Source organism: Oreochromis aureus, linkage group 15 (assembly GCF_013358895.1).
Source record: "Oreochromis aureus strain Israel breed Guangdong linkage group 15, ZZ_aureus, whole genome shotgun sequence".
Lineage (NCBI taxonomy): Eukaryota > Metazoa > Chordata > Actinopteri > Cichliformes > Cichlidae > Oreochromis > Oreochromis aureus.
In genome coordinates, this window is record NC_052956.1 from 39612771 (window position 1) to 39636095 (window position 23325).

The window sequence follows — 23325 nt, forward strand, 5'->3', positions numbered from 1 at the left end:
AATCATATGGGAACAAAATGTTCTACCGATTATAAATATTTAGAAAGTCTTTATTACTATTGATCTAACTAACAGTGAAAATTTTCGTACTGCATGCAGTGATTTGCCATACAATATTTTGGAGGTGACTCATATCTGCATTCATGTTAAATAAAAGGAGGAGTGTCAGCGCTCTGTGTGAAAGTGATACACTGATGAAGCACGGCACTGAGATGATGTTTGGTCACATCTGACGCTCCGAAACAGGTGCGTGATTCCTCTGAAACAATAACATCTTAAGGATGTTTCTGTATAACTATAGCTGTTATTTTGTGCCATATTCTCTTAGATTACAGGATATAAATAATATGTTTTTAAGTGTATGAATAAGCTGTTTAGTCATGCACAAACAGTAAGAGCTTGGTGTGCACTGCTGACAATAACATAAACTAGAATCATGTTTCTGAGTCTCACAGAAGATATTTTCCTGTTGGCTTTATTAAACAGTGATCACTGTTTGTCAACCTGAAGGGTTTTTATTGAGAATGCTCTGAATTCACTAGAAATTCCCACCCTAGGAGGATGCCAAAGTATAAATAACACATCAGCAGCTAAAGCACCATTATCAGCTGCTGTCAGAGGTGCAATAATATTGGTTTTTGCATGCATTAGCCTTAGTCAGCAGGACTGTCTGCTCAGAGATAATGAATGAAGGATACCTGTAAAGGTAAGCGGGAAGCCTAAAACAGGTCAGGCCTCTGATGACAGCCAAATATGGCTGCACTGAATAGCAGGCTCAGCAGATCTAGCACCAAGATAAGTCCTTTAAAATTAAACCAAAGGCTTTGTTTGGTCAGCCCTTCGGAAATGGCACAGGGTGGTGTTTTTCACTAGGATGATATATTCTGTGTCCCAATGCCATTTTTCATTTGTCTTATTTTTTGGTTTAAGAATCTATTTTACAAGTTTGGTAAGTTTCAGAAAAGCAGCATTAAGCCAATAAAATCCTTTTTCATCTTTATAAAAAATCTTGATATGAACATCTCAAATGGACCAGATTTTTGGTTCTAAGAGCGTTTCTGGTTTCTGCTTTTGCTCTAATAACACATCACATTTGACTGCATGCAGATAAGACCTAGAAAGGGTCTCAGGGTCATTTCTCAGCTGTAAAAGGGTAATGGGGTGTTGTTGTCAACCTGCCAGATGGGCAGGCAGCATGGACACGTTTAAGTTGGGATAAGAATGAGGTGACGTAGGATTTTCAAATTGATACTATAGGTGCATCTATATACAGGGGTACACAGTGGTGTGAAAAAGTGTTTGTCCCCTTCCCAATTTCCTAGTTTTTTGCATTTGTCACACTTACATGTTTCAGGTCATCAAACAAATTTGAATATTACACAAAGATAACACAAGTAAACACAAAATGCAGTTTTTGAATCAAGAAATGTCTTAAGTGGTACCTGTCTGACAAAGTGAAGCAGACTAAAAGGTCTCAAAAAGCAACACATCATACCACAATCTAAAGAAACTTCTGAGGAACAAAGTCACTGACATCTATCAGCCTGGAAAGGGTTACGAAGCCATTTTAAGGCTTTGGGACTCCAGTTAATCATGGTGAGAGCCATTATCCACAAATGCCGAAAACACTGAACAGGGGTGAACCTTCCCAGGAGTGACCGGCCGACCACAATTACTCCAAATTTAGTCCAGAAGGTGACTCATTCAGATGGTCACAAAAGAACCCAGAGCAACATTAAAGAACCACGGGCTTTACATGTCTTAGTTACGGTCAGAGTTTATAATTTACCAATAAACTCTGCCTGCATGGCAGAGTTCAAGGAGAAAATCACTGCTGACCAAAAAGGACATAAAGCCTCATCTCACATTTGCCAAAAAACATCTGGATGATCCCCAAAACTTTTAGGACTGACAAGACAAAAGTTGTATTTTTTGGAAGGTGTGTGGCCCATTACATCTGGCGTAAAATGAACACAACATTTCACAAAAGGAATATCATAACAACAGTCAAATATGGTGGTGGTAGTGTGATGGTCTGCAGCTGTTTTGCTGCCTCAGGACCTGGAAGACTTACTGTGCTAAATTGAACCATGATATTCTGCTGACTGTCCGGCAATTTGTTTGTGACCTCAAGCTGAAGCGCACTTGGATTCTGCAGCAGGACAATGATCCAAAACACACCAACAAGTCTACCTCTGAATGGCTTAACAAAAAAATGTATGTCACTTGTATGTGGAGTGATCTAGTCAAAGTCTTGACCTGAATCTGACTGAGATGCTGGGGCATGGCCTTGAAAATGCAGTCCATGTTTGAACTGCACTCCAGTGTTACTCAATTACAACAATGAGTTAAGCAAAGATGAGTTAGACAAAATTCCTCCATGGTGCTGTAAAAGAACCATTGCCAGGGAAACATCACACGATGTTTCAAAGCAGTGACAGCACTGCACAGGTGAAAAAAGGCACTAATATTATGTTCAACTTAAAGGACCAGTTCTAGTCAAAACACTATATACATAAGGTTATTATCTGTATCCAGTTATTTACAACTGAGATATCAGATCATGATTGTTTCTGTGTCTTTACAGTCTATTAATATGTTTTTAATGAGAAAGTAAGCTACTGTGAATTCAAGTTAAGATAACCCTGGTTTGTGCCTTTCAGTAGGTGACAGGCCACAGATAAGCACCAATTCCTCTAAAAGATACAGATCTGCAATGTTTGGAAAACCCAGAAGGTTGATATTGTTGCTGGATATCTGGATTAAGAAAAAAAAACATTCAGCTCAGAGCACAACAAAAACTATATTTGTAACCCAAAGGTGTACCTCTGCTTCAGAATCAAACCACGGATAGCAGCCTGCTGGAATCCTGGATGGGAAACACAGATGTAAGCTGAGAACTTACTAAAAGTCTTTTCACAATGGAAAAATTTCACATATGGATAATATGAATAGCTGTTGTTAGCTAGAAGCCTATGTAAGAGCACAAACTGGGAATAAACTGAGCTGCCAAATCTCACAATCTGAAGGTCTCCATTGATAAACATGACAGATGTTTTATAACAAAAGGAGGACCAAAACTGCTAAATGTAAAGAAAAAAAGACTGAAATAAGTCAAATAATAAAGAATCAAATAAACCAGAGCAATAGTGTATGCTATCTGTTTTTTTGAGTGTGTGATAAGTAAATTAATGTACAGTTCAGTAATAGAGTTTTATTTCAAAAACATTCTCCTGAAATACGTTTTTTTGGATTTGTGATTTGTCTTTAAATAAAACAAAAGAACAAACAAACAAAGAAAGAAAAGAAAACAACAAGGAAAACCTAAACATTGAGATGCTGGAGTTAAACATATTACATAAACACAGTTTTTAACTAATTATTGTTTTGGAGACAGTATATTGTAAAACACTAAAAACGTTGGGAAAACAGTATTTTCCTACCTGAGATTACATTTATCCGCATACTTAAAATCTTATTCAAAAGTCATTCTCTGCTGTACTTTTTCTTTAGTTTTTTATATTACATTTTTATCACCATTTTTGTATTATTTATACTTTAAAGTATAATTTTACAGTAAAATAAAGTAGAATAAAATGAACAAAGTAAAATAAAATAAGATTAAATAAAATTATAATCACATTGGATTTAGAAAAACAAGAAAGGACACGCTGCCAATCACGTGACGATAACACCAGTCTCCTCTGACGTTCTAAGATTAACGTTTCCGGTTTATTTTTCACAATAAAGGGCTTTTAGTTATTTTATGCATTTTGTTCGGCCCCGAAAGGTTTTATGTGGTGTAAAACAATTGAATATCAACGATGGTTTATTGAAATTATATTTTAACTTTACGTCAGAACATTGTAAAAGGACTGTTTTCTATATAAATAAAAATTCAAATAACACTTTTTTATTTTGAAAGGTTTGCTTTCCGTTTCCGGTCCAAACCGATGGAAATGTAGCTAGCTTAGCGTAGGTCTTCCCTGTCTGTTAGCACGAAGAAAGTTCAGCTGGGCGACTGAACTCGGTCGTTGGCTTCGGAAGTTTAACAGGATGGCTCCATTGAAGTTTTGTGCGAATATTTCGTGGCTGTTCACAGAGCTTCCGGACTTCAGCCAGAGAATATTAGCAGCAGCCGCGGCTGGATTTCAGGCTGTGGAGGCAGCGTGGCTGTACGATTCGGATTTACAGGAGCTTCAGAGAGTCAGAAAGGCCACAGGGGTGGAGGTCGTCCTTATCAACACCCCGCCAGGTAGACACCAGAGGGGGTCGCACCGTTGGTTTACACACAGCTGTTCATGTTAACTACCAATGCTGAAGCATGGCGTGGAGAGCAACTTACTCCCGGGTGGTTTTTCAAAGGCGTGCACAACAATATAAAAAAAACCCCACAACCCTCTTAAAACGATATATATTAATTGTTTTTCTTTTAATGACAAATATTCTTAAATAAGCCAATTTGGAATGTAAAAATACAAATTAAATCCAACACAATAAAGCCAGTGAAGCATGGTGAAACTGCCTGTGTCAGGTAGTGCTACTGCTCCAATACTACTGCTATGTTTTATAAAGCAAAAAATACTAAATTTGAGCTATTCTAATGTAACTCTGATACAATTTCAGTACAGGGTTATCGGTAATAGTGAGTACAGGACGATAGAGCTGTTATGCATTGCGTTTCTGTCACAGTTTCAGTCTGTTTGAGGATTGTTCCACACCTAGTTATCCTTGCCTTATGGCATCCATGCATCCATTCACCCTTTCATTCATCATCTTCTGCTTATCCAATTCAGGGTCACAGTTGGGCTGGAGCCTGTCCCACATGTCACTGAGCGGGAGGCAGGATGGGTTTATAGCTGTAGCTCCCAAATGGCCTGGTGAACTGTGTTAATGTTTCCTCTCATCTGATGGAGAGGTGGTTAATAAAGGGAGAAACTGATCATTTAAAAAAATACATAAAATCTGATTGAAGTGTAGACTTTAAGCTATAATTCAAGGGGTTAACAAAAGTATTGCATTTATTGTCTTCTTTCAATATGCTGGAGCAGCGGCTCTACTCCAGACATCTGAGCTCCTTACCCTTTCTCTAAGAATGAGCCCAGCCACCATACTGTCATTTCGACTGCATGTGTTTGCGACCTTTTGGTCATTACCCAAATTTCATCAGGGTTGGGACATAGATGGATTAGTATGTCTCAGTCTTTCAGCTTGGTGCGCTCGTCACCTTGACAACTCAGTACAATACCTGCAATACTGCTGATGTTGCACCAATCTGCTGGTCCAATAAGATTTCAAAATGCTTGAACTCGCTTGCTTGAGGCAGCCTCTCTTCTCCAACACAGTGGGAGAATTCCACTGTTTTTGTGGCCTCAGACTTGTAGGACTCAGACTTTGACTCCGAGGCGCTGACTCTCCTGCATGTTGTAAGGAGCTAGTTGAGGTGGCTTGGGCACTGGTTAAGATGTCTCCCAGGCACCTCCATTTGGAGGTGCTCCTGGCACTTCCAATTTTGAAGAGACCCCCAGGGTAGACCCATAACCTGCTGGAGAGATTATATTTCTCGTCTGGTCTGGGAACGCCTCAGGATCCCCCCCTGGAGGAAAAATGTGACTGGGGAGAAGGATGCATGGAATACCCTGCTGCCACAATTAGCCTGCTGTCAGAGGTATCCAAATTTGGATAAGGGGAACATAATGGACTGATGCAATTGAATTAACTTGTTTTGTTTTTTTATGCATAGTCCCATTTCAGTCAAAAGAGCTAATCTGAGATATGAACATGTGTGCATTTCAATTCTGAGTTGTCCTTTGCTGTCTCTTGAAAATCAATCATGTTTAGGACAGCATTAAATACATGCTGTAGCCTGATAACTACACATCACAGCTACAAAGACCCCAACAACTGTGAAAGGTCTGTTTGCTAGTAATATATGGTGTAAACACAGTATATTGATTAGAAGAAGGATATATTGGGTAGTAATCTGCCAGTATAGACATAGGCAGTTTTTCCTTATTTTCATGGCTCTGACAGTTTGTGAATAGACTCAATTTTGGGTTTTGAAGTCCTCATTTCTTCCCCAGTGTTTTATTAAAAGTAGCCGTCGTTCAAGATTAATTATCACTCAGACCAACAAGATCAGCTCAGTTTCACTTACGAAGGCAGAGCAATGAAGACGCATCATAAACGCTAACAATGATGTCACCCACTACAGCAGGGATTCAACACACAGAAATTAAGCTTAAGAGTGATTGTGATGTAGGAGTGTGTGTGTGTGTGTGTGTGTGTGTGTGTGTGTTGCAGGAGATATAAAGGCAGGTGATCTTGGTCTTGGAGCAGTTCCTGGGAGAGAAGCAGAGTTCAGAGAGGGACTGGATCTAAGTTTGAAGTATGCCAGAGCTTTGGACTGTAAGAGGTAACTTTAAATCCATTTATCCCTTAACCTCCAACCTGAGAAACAAAGAAATTACATATATTATTAATAAGTGTGTAGTCATACTAAAGCTTGCATTTGTCTTATGCAATGTAATAGAGCTGCAGCTGTTGATTACTTTAGTAATCAAATAATCTATCGATTATTCCATTGATTAACCCTCATAATGTCCTCCCGATTTCCATACAGCTGTTGTCCTCAGGGGTCAAAAATGTCCCCACTTCATTTGAGTGTTTTTTAAAGTATAAAGTATAAATTGTCAATCAATTCAGTGTTACATCTTAGTTTTACTTAAGACCAACACATTAACACAAAATTTACCCAACATTACACATTTTAGGGCCACCAGACCTTGTTTACAAAAAATACACCCTGTTTTTAAAGCGGAAATAAAACAAGAAAATAAAATATTTAATTGTTTAGATAATTTTGACTATCTGACTAACTACAGAGTGCTGTATGTTGAACTTTAGTGAGAAAGTTCTTTTGAAGTGTTTATAATTTTAAATGGCAGCACATAATCACACTGTTGTCCTCAGGGGTCAAAAATGTCCCCACTTCATTTGAGTGTTTTTAAAATATAAATTATAAATTGTCAATCAATTCAGTGTTACACCTTAGTTTTACTTAAGACCAACATATTAACACAAAATTTACCCAACATTTTATTTTAGGGCCACCAGACCTTGTTTACATAAAGTACACTGTGTTTTTGAGCAAAAATAAAATGAGACAATGAAATATTTAATTTTTTAGATAATTTTGACTATCTGACTAACTACAGAGTGCTGTATGTTGAACTTTAGTGAGAAAGTTTTTTTTGAAGTGTTTATAATTTTTAAATGGCAGCACATAATCACACCTGTTGTCCTCAGGGGTCAAAAATGTCCCCACTTCATTTGAGTGTTTTTAAAGTATAAATTATAAATTGTCAATCAATTCAGTGTTACACCTTAGTTTTACTTAAGACCAACACATTAACACAAAATTTACCCAACATTACACATTTAAGGGCCACCAGACCTTGTTTACATAAAGTACACTGTGTTTTTGAGCGAAAATAAAATCAGACAATGAAATATTTAATTGTTTAGATAATTTTGACTATCTGACTAACTAAAGAATGCTGTATGTTGAACTTTAGTGAAAAAATTTTTTGAACCATTTACATTTTTTAATGGCAGCACATAATCACACCTGTGGTCCTCAGGGGTCAAAAATGTCCCCACTTCATTTGAGTGTTTTTAAAATATAAAGTATACTTTGTCAATCAATTCAATGTTACGTCTTAGTTTTACTTAAGACCAACACATTAACACAAAATTTACCCAACATTTTACATTTTAGGGCCACCAGACCTTGTTTACATAAAATACACTGTGTTTTTGAGCGAAAATAAAACAAGAAAATAAAATATTTAAATGTTCAGATAATTTTGACTATCTGACTAACTACAGAGTGCTCTATGTTGAACTTTAGTGAAAAAGTTTTTTTTGAACCATTTATAATTTTTAAATGGCAGCACATAATCACACCTGTGGTCCTCAGGGGTCAAAAATGTCCCCATCTGGTTTGATTGATACTTAATTACTTTGAAGTGGATTTTTCCCCACTTTTAATTAAAACTTAATTCAAACATTCTGACACATTTTTTTATTCCATTTCAAATTTAAATCTGTTAAAAACCTCATAAAATGAATTTTTTCTTTGTTTTCGGGTAAAAATAAATCAAATCATCAGTTATTGTGATTATCGTTTCACAACCAGAGTCAGTTGCTTTAGCAGATGATCACAGACGGTATATGTCAAAGTTAATTTAGAAAGCTGTTTTAAACTACTTCAAGTTTTTACTGGCAGCAAATAATCACATCTGTTGTCCTCTGCGCTCAAAAATGACCCTGTTTGCTTTGACTGTTTATAAAGCCATAAGTATAAAATATCATCCATCTCTGTGTTTCAAGGTTTTATTCAACTTTATTCCAACTCATTACCTGACAGTTTTCTATATTTTGGCATGGTAGGAACACCAGGCATGGGTCTGAGTGAAGGCAAACTTTCATGTCCATATTTGACACAAGTGCAGGAGGAAGCTCAGGTTTATTCCTCTGCACTGGTCCCATCATGGACAGCTTTCTTTCTGCAGTTGCAGGCAAGGGTCATATACAGTAAACAAGTTGTTACAGATGATTGTTTTCTTTTGAAACCTGCAATGTTAGGGACAACTCGCGTGTCCTGACTGCAGGCCAGACGATTTGCCATCGTGACACTAGCATGTTCCATGTACAGCTGGACCTGGCATGACATACTGCCATGTTTTTATCTCATAGGTTTACTTGGGATGTTCTGTTGGAATGGACAGAGTCCTCTGAACGGGACTTGGTGCTCATACAGTCACATCAGTATCAGGATCTTACATCACAGCAGGAGAAACACCCACTTGTTCCATACACCTCAAATGGGAGCGTTGCGTTTGTGTCATGAACGACAGGGCTCGCAAAATCGCTAGCCCAACGTCGCGGAGCTAGTGTGATATCTCCAGTCGGGCGATCATATAGCCCGACGGGCGGGGCCCTGCACGATGATCATCTATTGTGTCTTTATCAAGAAATTATATCCTTTTGCGCTTCTATGATTAATCTTGTGTCACCTTTAAAACTGCTCTACCAGACTCAGGATGTCATAAACTGTCCGTAGCGACTCCACTGGATGTAGAATCAACATACCCACATAAGACTACAGCTGCATTCGATCCATTTTTTTCCCCTCTTGTTGTCCCTCCTTGTTCATCATTGAGTTGGCTGTAGAGCAGCTCATCTGCTAATTGGATGGTTGTTGGTTCAGTCTCTGTGTGCTCTAGTCTGGAGTTCTTACCAAGGTGTCCTTGGGCAAGTTACTGAACCCCAACTTGGTCTCTGATGCATCCATTGGCATGTGAACGTTAAAAGCAGAATACAAGCAGAACACTGTGTATAATGCATTCAGTGCTCGAGTAGAAAAGCCAATGAAGGAGTATGGGACCTGGCATGTGCTTGGACTGTGATAGATTATCTTTCTCTGTGGCACATGAGAGAGTCATGCATCGTCTGTCATTGGGATGTTAGAAGACCAGATCAATGTTTCCTCACATTACTGCAAATATTCCTCTGTCTCAGCTGACCTCTTTCCTGCTTGATTCTTTGTCTTCATCATAATTGAAATGGATGATGTGCAGTCCTCTGACACATCTTCTATTCCAGTTTCACATTCTGAAAACTCAAGAAACTTCAAGAAGCCCAGTCACTTTCTTTCCAAGTTCCTCAGACTACAATGCCCTGGATGCCCAAGAACCTACTTGAACATAGTTCAGATTCTTCATCACTTTTCTTCACTTCATAGCCTTCTTCCACTTCTGCAGGTGGGTGATGTGCTTTTTCAGAGAAAGGGTAGCATGTGCTCTAAATATTGACAATATTTTCTATATCTTCTAACCCTGGATCTTCCTGAACATTGATTCTTCCTCCTCATTATACTAGAGGACAATATGTGCTTTGTCCTACTGGTCATTGCTTTGCACAACATGGTAAAAAAGTATGCTCATCAAAGTATGCAAATCTCTAGTGCAATGGAGGCTTGTGAGCATACTTTCTGTGTATGTATTATTGTAGGGTCGACCTTACAATAAAGCACTTTGATGCGACTGTTGTTGTGATTTGGCGCAGTATAAATAACATTTCATTGAATATAGAGCATCATTGTGCTGCCTGTTGTTGTTGTTGTTGTGGTTGTTATGACCAGTGTTGACCCCAAACATCAGTGATCCAAGATCAAAGATGTTTGATAGCAGTATGTTGTGAAAATATGGCCTTTTGCAACACACTTTGTACTTTTTTTTGTCCACGAGGACAACAGATGTTATAAAATCGAATAAAACCCCATAAATAAATCAAATTACTTAAAACTTATTCCAATCATGCATAGTATAGTAATGAATAACTTCTGTTATTTTCAGACCATTTGATGAATAAAAACATATTTTTGATAGCAAAAGATTTCTGTAGAGGACAAAAATGACCCGTGGACAACACAAGGGTTAATCAAGTAATCAGAATAATTGCAAAAGCGAAACCAAGAAGCAGTGCAGTCTTATATGAAAGAAATTTCATATCCGCATACTCAAGGGGTTCAAAAGAGGGGCCACAGAGGGGCTCCAGCACTAAAGACAAGTCCCATACGGGACGCTGACTAGGGCTGTTCGATATAACGATATATATCGGATGACGATAGAAAAACGTCTATCGTTTCATTTTACGCTATCGTTTGTTTCGTGGTGTCGCAAAATAAACTGTTTACGGCAATATTTTTTCATTATTTTGATGGTCACTGTAGTGGCTATATTAATTTCCTAAAGTTCTCTCTTTCTCTTATATTTAATATAACCACACTACAGACGGACAAGCGCTTGTTTTTATGCGTTGTCATTAGCAACAACGACAGTAAAACCACCTCGTGTCCGCTTGTTTATTTTCCACATAAACCTTTCACAATAAAGCTCAAGATCCTGTTGAGACTTTTCAAAATAAACTGAATTACGTGAAAGATGCAGAGTATTTACGGATGAGAAGCAAAAAAAAAGAGACGCTAATCAGGTGCTGAAGCAAAAATAAACCTTAGACTCAAACAAAAAAATTTTTCGGATAGAACAGGCTAAAAATTTTCAAACCAGGCTTTTTCCCGCAGCTGTGTAATAAATACTCACAAAGAAAACGGCAGCCGTTACAACCTATGTCTAAAAATGTATCATTTCATGCATCAGTTAAAACACTCGACTCCAGGTACGCGACGCCCAGCTGGAAACACTTCACGCAAGTCGAGCTGCCCGACATTCACAGAATTTACAGAAAATGTTACATTTTTGTGATTTATATCGTTATCGGACGATAGATGTCTTAATATCGGGATATGAGATTTTGGTCATATCGCACAGCCCTAACGCTGACCCTAACCACGGGTCTCAGCCAGCGAAGCCCTTTCAAAAAAATGCATGGCAAGGGGGGGTGCACTTGATCTCAGCGTGTCTGCTGCTAAATAAACCTTAATTGTAGAAAAAAATGCATTTATCCAGAAGCTCCTGCAATTTCAATATGGATAGCTGGGATGGGAGAGTGTGCTGGTCCTGGCACCATTCCTCAAAGGCTGCCCATTTGTAAGCATATGAAGCCCAGCACTCCTGATTGTTGCTACCACGATTGGGGGCAGACCCTTAGCTGTCAAACTGAACCTGTCATCGTGGTGAACTGAGGACATGCGGTGCCGATGCGCTCTCTCTAGAACTGGAGATATCCCTCCCTGCCTGTTTATGGAAGAGACCTCTGTTGAATTGTCCATCCTGACTTGGATATTCTGGCTCCTCAGAATTGGACAAAAATGTTTGAGAGCTGAGAACTCTGCTAGTAAGTGATTGATGTGCAGCCTGTGCTGTGGTCCAGATCCCTCTCACTGATGTGCTTTCACACAGAGCTTCCCACCCCGTCAGAGAAGCATTTGTGGAAACCACCTTGTGAAACAACACTGCCAGTCGGAGAGCCCTGGTGCAGCAGCCAGGGGACGAAGAGCTAACATGCAAGCTGCAGTTACCGTCAGCATCCTCCAGCAACAGCTATGTCGCCACCTGTTCTCTTTAGCAAGTTACGAGAGCCCAGTTGTCCAGATAAGCTAAGATACGAACAGCCGTCTCTCTGAGGGGTGCTAATGCTGCCTCGGCACATTTTGCAAAAGTGCGCCCAGCAAGAGACAACCTAAATGCAGCACCAGGTTCAAAGGCTATAGGTGTGTAGCCACATGAAAATAAGCGTCTGTTAGATCAGTTGTTGCCAACCAGTCTCCTGGGCCAGCTGCATTCTTGTACATTCTTAGATATTTGTTCTCGCATGTCAAGTATGGGACAAAGCCCCCTTTTTTCCAAACAATAAAATAATGGCTTTACCAACCTTTCTCTGTCTCCGAAGCAGGGACCCATTCGTTTTGTTCTTTTTTGCAGTAATGCACTTCCTCCCTCAGTATCACTGCTTCGTCCTTGCAAACAGTGGTTGTGTACAATTCTGCAGAAACAAGGAGGCGGAGAAGGGATGCAGCCATGCCACTGAGGGAGGTGAGCACTCAGCCGGCTGACCTGTAGGCCGTTGCCCCCCCCCCCAGTGTGTTCATGGGGAAATGCATCACCTGCCTGGTCTGGCTCATTTGCTTGTAGGCTGAGGATTTGCAATTGTTTGAGAATAAGCATTTTTTATTGATTGTAACATAGGACCATGTACATTAATACAGTTTGTTGGAGACACCTTGTTGGGGCACAGCAATGAAACACAGCAGGAACACTTGATTTGGTCACCTGAAAATTCAACATACCCAAACTGGGAGTTACAACCTGAGAAATTTCCTGTGCAGGGGGTTTGTGCTTCGTAGACGGTGGTAGAAAAGTGCAGTGTCGTCTAGGGACGACAACCTAAACACAACTTAAGCGGTGCCTCTTGGACAGCAACAGAGAGGGAAAAGCAGCATTTCCCTGCCACTGGACCCATTCTCCACTCGATCCCAGAGCTAGGAGGGCTGAGGCTTCTTCCTCCCGGGTGTTGGGCGCAAAGGTGGGGCTTTGCTCAAAGCTTACTGGTGTGGAACTCGATACGGAGGCTGTGCACTCGCTGGAAGGTCACCCACAGCAGCAGTGGGCTCTGCTCTTTCGCAGGTCGGCAGAGCAGTGGCAGGACTCTGAGAGCTAGTTGTGGGCGCTGCTTCTTCCTCAGATCAAATCTAGCCTGCATTGCTTCAAGTGATCTGGGTGCGAATAACCCAGCAGCAGACACTGGTTCGTCAAATACACAGCCTTGTCCCTGTCTGGGAAATCAAAGAGTGTCAGCCACAGGTATCTGTGTGTCACTACCATCGACACCATCCCTCTGCCAAGGGAGAGTGCTGCATAGGGTGCAGCACTCCATACCACTACTGCATGGCGGGGCGCACGAAGGATCTAATCAGTGGTGACTATGACTGCCTGCAGGAACCAGCAACCCGAGCACCACCAGGGACATCGCCTGGTACGTCTGGAGCACTGTGACGAAGCGGCAGTGCCTGAGCCCGATAGATCTTGTCCAGCTGCGATTTGCTGAAGCGACACTGCTTGGACGGCAGAGTTGTGGGGTCACCGACACCATGCTTGTGAGACGGGGGCAGATAAGCAGCCAGGGACAGCTCCATAGGAGGTGGGCCAGCTAAGCCAGCCTCCTCGGCACCATTCAGGTCCAGTCGGGCACAGTGACACTGGTAGACAGTAGTTTGCTCCATGATGCGGTTAGCTCAGAGACCAAGTCTGGGAACATGGAACGCCAGTTTTTGGCCATCATGGGCTCCGGTGGGAGGATAAGAATTACGTGTTCTGAGCTGGCAGAGGAGAAGGTCAGTCCACAGGGAAAAAAAGAGACATGTCATTGTGGCCGGCCGACGCAGCAGTAGCAGCACACTGTGCAGACGACAGGCTCTCCTGCTCATCCCTCAACAAACCACACATGTCCAGCACGTCACCGTCTCCCTGGGGAGTGCCGGCCAGCTGCATGGTTCCGGCTCATCTTTGGTTAACCCATCGACATATTCCATGTGGTCAGCTCGGCTAATTTGCGGGGACATTGACCACATACTCCTGGTCTTTGGACTCAGATCAGGCCGGGGCCCAAGACTTGGATATGACAGGGTCATGCCTTGCAACATCCAAGCTGTCCATCCCAGCACCTTCTCTATAAACATCACCTGTCTGTCCATGATCGAGCGCCGGCCCTGACAACAAAACGCACAGGCTTCAGGCTCGGTTGATGCTTTCCTACCCCAGGCAGACAGGGCACGTATTGTGCTGGTCGTTGCCATGCAAAGAGAAAAAAGAGAAACCACTGGGCATAGCGAACAGAAGATTTCTGCTTTGCCATCTTCGATTTGGTGTAAAGAGGTGTTCTTGGCGAGGTGACGAGGGTAAGAACCGAGGGATGACTGTGATGACGGGTATTATGCAGGTCATCTGCCTTAAAGGCTTGGTTTCTTCAACCAGGACACACAGGCGTTGATCCCCCATACTTACATGTTGTACCGAGTGAATCGACTGAAAGGTAACACGTTTTCTTTCGCCCAACATGAGCTCACCGCCTCGGCAACGGCTCCGCCTCTTTTCTCTTCGCAGTGTGTAAACTCTGGCTTCATGTTAAACTGGACCACCATCATCACTCAGCTGCTGTTGTGTTGTCAGTATTTGTGGGCTTAATTAACTTAATTAACTTAACTAATTTAAGCTTTTATTCACTCCTAAATTGTAGGACCTGTATTGCAGGTCTGTTCTTAGTGGCTCACATTTCCAGAGCGTGGAAATGTGTGTTAAATGAAGCTTCGACGCAAAGAATTTGTGTCGAGAATTTTTTACGATGGAATTATTCAAATTACTCGATGAATGGTTGCAGCCCTACTCTGTAACTGTATATGTTACTGTGTCACTGCTGTTAGACTGTAATGCTTCTGCTGGCAGCTCGTGACATTAAAGTCACACTTCTAACAGGTCGTCTGTCATCAGTGACAGTAGTCATCGAAACCAAGGTTGGAGTTTAAATTTTAGTTTGCACTAATAATTCTGCTGTTCATAGCTTTTTTTTTTTTATAAACAATATTTTAAAATATTGTAATTCTAAATATGAGACACTATCACCCGCCCCTCCTCTCCGTGGTCAGCTGTCTCTCTGTCTTAGTGAGCTAGTGAGGTGTACTGAGTGATGCTGGTTGTTCCAGCAGTGGGTCCAGGCTCAGGACCAAAGCAGACTGCTTTACATAAATTGCTGAACTCGTTCCCATTGGACCTAAGATTTGTGTACAAGCTTGCTTTTATTTAGCTGGATCCATTTACATGGTTTAAATTGTTGTATCTATGCATTTTCTTTATAACACCTTGTGAAGCACTTTGTGTGTTTTGTTCTTGAAAAGTGCGGTATAAATAAAATTAACTTACTTACAGTTGCAAGTCAACCAGGCTCAGACATTTCTCAGGCCATTATAGTAGAGCAGCTAGAAGAAAGGCACTTCAGTAAGAGGCATGGCTGCCCACGCAAGACTCCAAACACTGTGTCTGGTGAACACCAGGCAATGTTTATGGCCTAGTAATACCACTCTGTGGAAATGTAAGTGCTCCTTCCCTTCACAAAGTAAAACATTGTGCTCTCAGCAGCTGAAACGTATTTACTTTAAAACACAAAGACTGCTTTCTCCACACAGTGTCCACTCGTTCTGCCAAATATTATAAAAAGTATAAGAAAATCAAAGGTCATTTTCATTGTGCTGGTAGTGACACAACCACAGCATTACTGGTACATGTTGTAGTTACTTTGGCAGTTTTAGCTTATACTTTTGCCACCAGGTGATGTGTTGAATTATTTGTGGATGTGTGCTGCTTTGCTAGCATTTTATTCCACAGCCCTCATTATTGACGAGTTGTTATCATCTGATTAAGTAAAGGTTACGTTGACTTGCTGCACCATCTCACCACACCAGTTGGTACTTAATGAAAGTAAAACTCCGATGATCTGATATCCTCGTGTTGGTGTTGTTCCCACGTCATCATAATAAATGTTGTTCCAGGTTCAACACTGCAAGTGACGTAATACTTTTGCAAGCCAAGCGATTCATTCATTTATGAAATTCCAGTGTTGCAAGGACGATATGTATAATGCTTACCGTTTATTAAAGAACAGTATCCTGAAGTGCAACGAATTCAAATTGCTGGATCGGCGGACAGAGGCGCTTTCTCGCAAGTTAAGTTTTTTGTTTTTTTTTTTTTTTTTTTTTACTGCGGTTTTTTCTGAAGTCACAAAAGTATGACATCACAACAGTGTGATTGGTCACTTGCAGTGTTGAACCTGGAACAACATTTCCTATGATGATGTGGGAACAACACCGACACGAGGATATCAGATCGTGCGTAAACCTCAACAATAGTTGAACTTAATTTGATATCTCTTCAGCACCGTACACAGATGTTTTGGACAAAGTCAAAACATCTGTAAACATCGGTTTGTAACTTCCTGTTGATTTCTGGTTCATTTTAGCACAAAATTTGCATTGAAGGTTTGAAGTTACTCGGAGCCTTTCAGTCACAGCTTAACCTTTGCTGGTTTTTATAACTTTTTCATAAAATGCATTTTAAATGCTGAATCGGCTCGTGCAGATTAACTGGCTGATATCTTTTGTATGTGTTATAATGAAGGTAAACACACTTTTGGCATCTGAGGCTACAGATTTACCAACATATGCTGTCTTCAGAGGCTGCAGAGACTTGGCGAACAGAAGGAGAAGCTTGTCATTCAGTGTAAAGCAGCTGTGTGCAGCAGGGACAAAGTCCACTGTGTCCTCTGTGGTTGGGACCAAAATATCACCAGGAAAAGTGAATTCAGTTCATGTAAATACGAGTGACGTCACAGCAATCAATAACTCGGCCTGTTAGCTTTGTCCCCTGATACAATCGGAGTAATTTACAGGAAATTTCAGCATAACATTTTTGATGTCCATTCTGGGGCAGGCTAAGCCTCTTAATGGTGCGAGATTTTAGAGAGGTCCGCCGAGGTTAGCTGATGCTCTGTATATGTAACTCAGAAAAGGAAGGTTTTTATTTCATGTTGCAATGCTTTCAGTTCAGTTTCCAAAGTTTTGTTTTTACTAGTTTTAGTGTTTTACATGTTTGTAATGGTGGATTTTGTGTCAGTGCTTCAGCTGCTAACTTGGAAAACATTTACTTGTAAACACAATGACAGCGTATGTTAAATGAACTATCAGTTGAATTTGTGGATCTGTGGATGAATGACTGTGGCTCCACAGGTGGGCGCTTCCTTTTTTGTTATCCAGTTAATGTCTTTACACTACAGGAGTTTCACGTTTCCACTAAAGCTTAAGTGCAGACATTGTAAGTGTGTTGATCTGGATTTAAAGCGTACATTATCCACACTGGTTTGTTCATGTAGAGAATGCTAGTTGACCTATTAAATGGCATTATGTCATTGCTTGTTAGACTGACCACAGCCAGTTAGAAACAATTCAACATGTTGCCAAATCCGAGTCATAAAACAGCCACTTGTATCCGAGCGCCCGGGCTGTTCCCTGGAACGTGCTGGAAAAGTGTCTCCAGGTTCTGCAGTTTCACTGAGCTCTGTGGAGCTTTTCAACATCTGTCGGCTCATTTTTCTGTTTTCATAACTTTGTGTTTCACTCTCACTGATGTTTTGTTTCAGAGCAGCTGGCAACATAAATTTGAAAAGCTTGTTTGTCTCTTAATTCTTGTAATTGCCGCTGTGTTATCTCATAATTTGAGCTAGTTTGATTAGATGGTTGATAAACCAAACAAATGCACCTTTTGGAGATCTTTGTGTCACTTTTGTTCTCGGATGTGTAATCCATCCCCATAAAACTGTCCTGCAGGTACAGAGTTGAACAAAACCATGTTGATTTGGCACAGTGTGTGAAAAATAAAAATCCATTTAGCTGCTGGAGTTTGAGGCTCCTGGTGTTGTTCATGCAGACTCATTGTCACGTTTCAGCAGAACGCAGGTATTGTTAATGACACTTACTTTAACCAGACAATATGTCTGCTGCGAAAAAAGGTCGATTCAGACCAATTTAGGACAAGGTCAGTTCCCTTAATATGTCTGGCACAAAGCAATCTTTATAAATGTGTTTTAAAAGCTAGAATAGGAGAGTAATAGATGTTTGTGTGTGCCAGCGTGTCATCTTTTCTACATTTCCTTTTCAGGATTCACCTGATGGCTGGGAGAGTTCCCGTGGACTCTGACAGAGCGACGGTTGCCAAGGAAATGGAGGCCGTCTTTGTGCAGAACCTAAAATATGCTGCTGATATCCTTTCAAAGGTAAGTGACCTTCTCTGTCCAACATACCACTGCTCTCACGTCAGTGCAGTTCATAAATCTTTTATAAATGCATTCCCCTTTGGGTATGAAAAAAGGATTTAACCCCTCCACTCGAGTATAGGCCAGTTTTGGAGTGCACATGATGAGCACAATGACAGTAAATATATGTTTAATTGAGTCGGTTGAGCCTACGTGGAGGTGGTTTGGTGTCCTGGCTGAGAATGAGGAGCAAAGGATCTCCATGCTAACAACTGGACCTGTTCCAGTGCTAAAAGCTGTCGTACAGAGATGAGCTAACGTGAGTGTCACTCAGTCCTCTGTAGCCGTTTGCTTCTCCACAAACTTCTGCTTGAGAGCCACGCCGGCTGCGGCATCAATCAGTGACTTTCCAATTCAGCTGGCGTCCCTGCCCCGCCTCCCAGCCCTCCACTCTCCTGTGTCAGACACAGCTGCTTTTCAGCAAAATACTCTGAAAACTGCATGTGCATCCACTTGGATGAGCCCTGACACCGACCTGCGACTCAGCTTCTGACACATTGTGCTCCAATAATGAAGCATGAAAGGGTTTGAAGCACTTCTGTATAGTTTCGAGCTGCAGTGTGGGTTGCCAGATATGAACAGAGATGGAGCTGGGTGTAATGGCCTGTGGACAATGTTTTTAGGCTATACCACAATAGACAGTTTATATCTTGATATTTCAAAATTTTCATGCTCAGTTTATCCCTTTAATACATACAGTTGCACTAGTGTGAAGCTTCGAGTAGTCAGTGCAACATAGACCTACAATAAAACATAATTTAATCCATTTTTGGGCTGGCACTGGCTTTTAACAACTGTTTGCTGAAAATAAGGCCATGATGTAAGGCTGTATACTGTATATGTGCTCATATACTATAATTTAATAGAGGCACACACTAAAACTCCAGTTTTATTATTGCTGTTTCTCTGCTGAAATCTGGATTTTAATAGTTGCAGCATTGTCTGATAAAATCAGCATACATGTAAAAGCCAACAGCTGTGATTTTATTTGTTCTTTTGGGGGGGGGGGTGTCAGCTGCTATAGTTTAGTGTAAAATGACTCAAAATTATATGTTTTTGTTCGATTGTCATTCATGTCTTTTTCAGCTGCTGTGCAGTCAGCTGAATCAGCTGCTTCTTTTCCACTCTGCCACTTACTGAGTGGAGTAAAAGCAAAAATAGAAGTGCCTCTGACAGGAAAGCAAGGGCTTATGCTCGTGGGCCGATATTTTCAGCTCTTCTGTGGACTGTATGCAGGGTTTTCCCCAAAAGTTTGGATTGCTTGGTAACTATTTTTGTCAAGAGTCACTAATTTGGACACTTGTAGTACGTTCTGGTAAGCCAGGTGTGGGATGTTAGCTGTGCGCAGCAAAGTATGAGAAGCCCAGAGTTTGAAACTGCCAACTAGTAACCTGAAGGTTGCTGGTTTGAGTCCCTGTTAAGATACAAAAATGTGTGTAATGAATGAAAAATATCACAATATCGCTCTTAGGAAGGAATCACTGGACTGATTGAACCGATCAACACCAGGATTACAGACCCCAAGTATTTTCTGGACTCTCCTCATCAGGGTAAGACCGCCCACTCTAAACACCATTGAACTGACATCAAGAAACACATTATACTTATATTTGCATATAAATGATCAAAAACGCTGACCTGACCAAAATGTGAGTTCAGCTGGAGCTTCAAATAAGAGTTGACTGGTTGATAACATCCAGGACTCAGTCCAGGTGTCACACTCATGACTTTTGACCCTCTGGATATCATGTTAGATGCGAGTGTATTACATGTCCTTCATGCAGACATGCTAACACTATTTTCCTCCAGCTTGTCTCATTTTTTTAAAGACAGTCTCCTGGTGCCTTCTGTTTTGCCGTGTCTCCCTGATTGGTCAGATCTGTTTATTCAGAGCCGAAAAATCGAGCTTGGTTAAAAAGTGAAATTACATGGCTGCATTAAAAATCAGTCCAAAAAATGTGCAGTTTTTATGCATCTGGTGTGTAGAGGCCTTCAGACTGTGTCATTAAAATTAGCCAACAGCTAAACTGGGAAACTCTAAACCTAAATGTGAGCTGGTGTGTTTATATTCATTGGTCAGTGATCCTAAATCAAACCATGAATGGCATGATGCTGTAATGATGATGTACAGCGTATCAGCTTATCTCCAGCACGTGTAAATGCTTCCTGTCTGCAGAGAATGTTTCTTTTTTTCTGTCCGCAGCATCTGCAATCCTGGAGAAGGTTGGAAAGCCAAATATGAAACTGCAGATGGTGCGTTCTTTCAAAATGTGTCTAAAGTGAAGAGAAAGAAAAAATAACTTAACAGCCGTTTCAACTGTTTCAGGACATCTTTCACTGGCAAATAATGGATGGAAACCTTACACAAAACATTCAAAAGTATATTCCTATCATTGGTGAGTATGCAAATATTCATCTAATAATACTAAAAACTCAAATCAGGCATACCAGTCGAGCCTCAAATCTAATCCTTCTGGGTTAATATCTGCAGAGGCTGCCTGTCTTTTCTTCTCTTCTTTATTAATTTCTGCCTGTCACTCACACTTCATGTCTCTTCTATTGAACTCGTGGGGATGACGGCGTGATGGCTTACGTTAGAGCCAGTAAATGGCCATAATGCACAAAAACTGGATATGCAGAGGGAACTGACTTACCCTCCTGATGATATAAATCTGCTGTGGATTGTGCTTTGCCTTTAAACAGCAGCTACAGAGGAAATGAGGTCCCATCAGGTCGTTTGCTTCATCAGCATCAGATACTGACTGTAGGCTGCCATAAATGACATTTTAAAACTTGAACCTTGTTATCTAGCAGCATGCTTTTTTTCTTTCTTAGAGGCAGACTAAAGGTATCTGTGTCTTATCACACAAGTGGCATTAAGAATGTTAATTAAAATCACCTTGTAGACCTCATAATATTGATGTGATATGGACACTGACCTCTGCCAGCTTCACTCAGAGAGGCTGCGTCTGCACTGGGCAGAAGGCAACTGGCTATTTTTGTGCTCTGTCTTTCTGTCTAGTTCAGTTCTCTTTGCAGCATTTTGGATCAACTGAAGTGTAGAAGTAACAAATGCACGGGCTGATTTTCAGCATCACTGTGACACAGGGGGTTTCTGTTTGTGGCAGCGTTGCACAGATGAAAGAAGGCAGTCCTACGAGTTTCCTTAGTGTCTGTATTGAAGGACAAAAGTACTCCCAGTTCCTCCGTGTTACTGGAGGTAATCCTATCAACAGTAGGTATCTGGTTAGGCGCTTCTGCTCTTCATGTTCCCCAACACAAATTTGGGCAGTTTCACACCTAAAATTTGTTTTTATGAACCCGTCACAAGATGATAGGTTGTCACGTTTCTCAGGTCACGTCCAGATTGCTCAGGTTCCCGGCAGAAATGAGCCCGACAGCGCCGGAGAGCTCAGTTACAGCTACCTGTTCGACACACTGGAAAACATCGGCTACCAGGGTTATATCGGGTGTGAATACAAGCCGCAAGGTGAGTGTTCATGTGATTTAAGGAATCATTATGAAAAAGATTTAGAAAACAGCCATAATTAACTCTTTTTGCACTGCAGGCTCCACAGACGAGGGTCTGGGCTGGATCAGAGAATACTGGACTCACAGAAAGTGCTGAGACGAGGTGACGGAGCATAAAGCTGTCAGTGTTGAGCCCGACAGCACTCTACCTGCAGCACCCACCTTTTCCATTTAACTTGGGCTTTGCACAGACTCCTGTGGCCTTATATTGTTTTATAAATGTGTCATCCTCTCTGAATCTGTTTCCACACTGTAGAAAGAAGTGAATACACGTTTTCCTCCTCATCATTGGCGGGTTTGTGCCAATCGTGTGGATTTGTGCTTCTTTCTTCATCAGTGCACTCACTTCATTAACAGCAGTGATTCAGGATAGCAATGTTGTTCTTTAAAATCAAGTTCAAATCGTTTTTTTCCATAAGTTTCTTCGTAGCATCAGGTGGAAGGAACGTAGGATGCAGCAGGCAGAGCCGCCCGAAGGCTAACATGATAAAATAGTGGATGATTGTGACAGGCAGGCTGTATCGACATCAAAATGTAAAAAATATATATTTAGAGTAGCAGACTGATGGAGCAAACAATTAAGAATTCATTTTTGTGAATGAAAAATTTTGAGTCCTGGTACGGCATTTTAAATATGAATAACTGCAACATAATCACAATTAATAATGAACTAATGAATGCTATATTTAAAGTTTTGGCATGTGAGAAAATGACCTTCAGGGCTGAAAAATTAAAGTGCTGAAGTGGGTTTTCTTTCTGAGACGTGTAACTGAGATATTAGAAAAATAAACTTTCCTTCGATGTAAAATATTATTTTCCGAATTTAATGAATAAACGTTCCAGTTTCCCCCAAACTGCATGAAGGTCCTCTCTTATTTACAGCTGAGAAGATAAAGTGCTCTGCTCATAGAGAGAGTCCAAATAATGAAGTGTAAACGATTTCCTGAACATTTAGCTGACAAATGTGACCATGCCAAACTCAAAGAGTTGGGACAGATTTATATATTAAAACAAATTTCTGGTACTTGCATTATGTTTATATTATATGTTTACTGCTTAATGTAACAGAACCAGATCTTTCTCTGTTTAACTGCTTTGATGCGTTGCTCATACCGAGGCTGCTGGCTTGTAGCTAGCTTTAGCTTTAGCCACTTTGCATTGTTAGCTCCTTTACAGTTTTTTTCTGATGGCTTAAGCACAGTTTTTGTAACTATTGGCTATTTTTGCAAAACTCTACACACAAATAAGAAAACTCTTCACTCAATCAGCAAAACATTGTAGTTTTCTTGTAAAAACGAATAACCTTTGCTTAACTTTCCACACCTTTGTAAAAATGGTATTTTCGTATCCGACAGTTAACACAAGCCATCATATTAATAAGCACACAATGCACCAACTACACACTGATGGTAT

The 23325-nt window shown here is 40.8% G+C and overlaps 1 protein-coding gene across 1 annotated transcript; it reads left to right on the plus strand.

Annotated features, from left to right (window-relative positions):
- Nucleotides 1-3945: 3945 nt before the first annotated feature.
- hyi (hydroxypyruvate isomerase) lies at nucleotides 3946-22766 on the plus strand. The gene is made up of 8 exons (XM_031756228.2): nucleotides 3946-4255; nucleotides 6304-6415; nucleotides 18228-18342; nucleotides 19853-19931; nucleotides 20585-20634; nucleotides 20708-20777; nucleotides 21737-21871; nucleotides 21951-22766. The coding sequence occupies exons 1-8, from the start codon at nucleotides 4057-4059 to the stop codon at nucleotides 22007-22009; spliced, it is 819 nt and encodes a 272-aa protein (XP_031612088.2). The 5' UTR covers nucleotides 3946-4056; the 3' UTR covers nucleotides 22010-22766.
- Nucleotides 22767-23325: the final 559 nt, after the last annotated feature.

Excerpts from the sequence above, each read along its gene's own strand:
- hyi (XM_031756228.2), top strand. The coding sequence starts at position 4,057 with ATGGCTCCATTGAAGTTTTGTGCGAATATTTCGTGGCTGTTCACAGAG. Across the intron at positions 18,343-19,852 it reads CTGCTGATATCCTTTCAAAG|GAAGGAATCACTGGACTGAT; the intron begins GTAAGTGACCTT and ends TATCGCTCTTAG. Across the intron at positions 19,932-20,584 it reads TCTGGACTCTCCTCATCAGG|CATCTGCAATCCTGGAGAAG; the intron begins GTAAGACCGCCC and ends TTCTGTCCGCAG.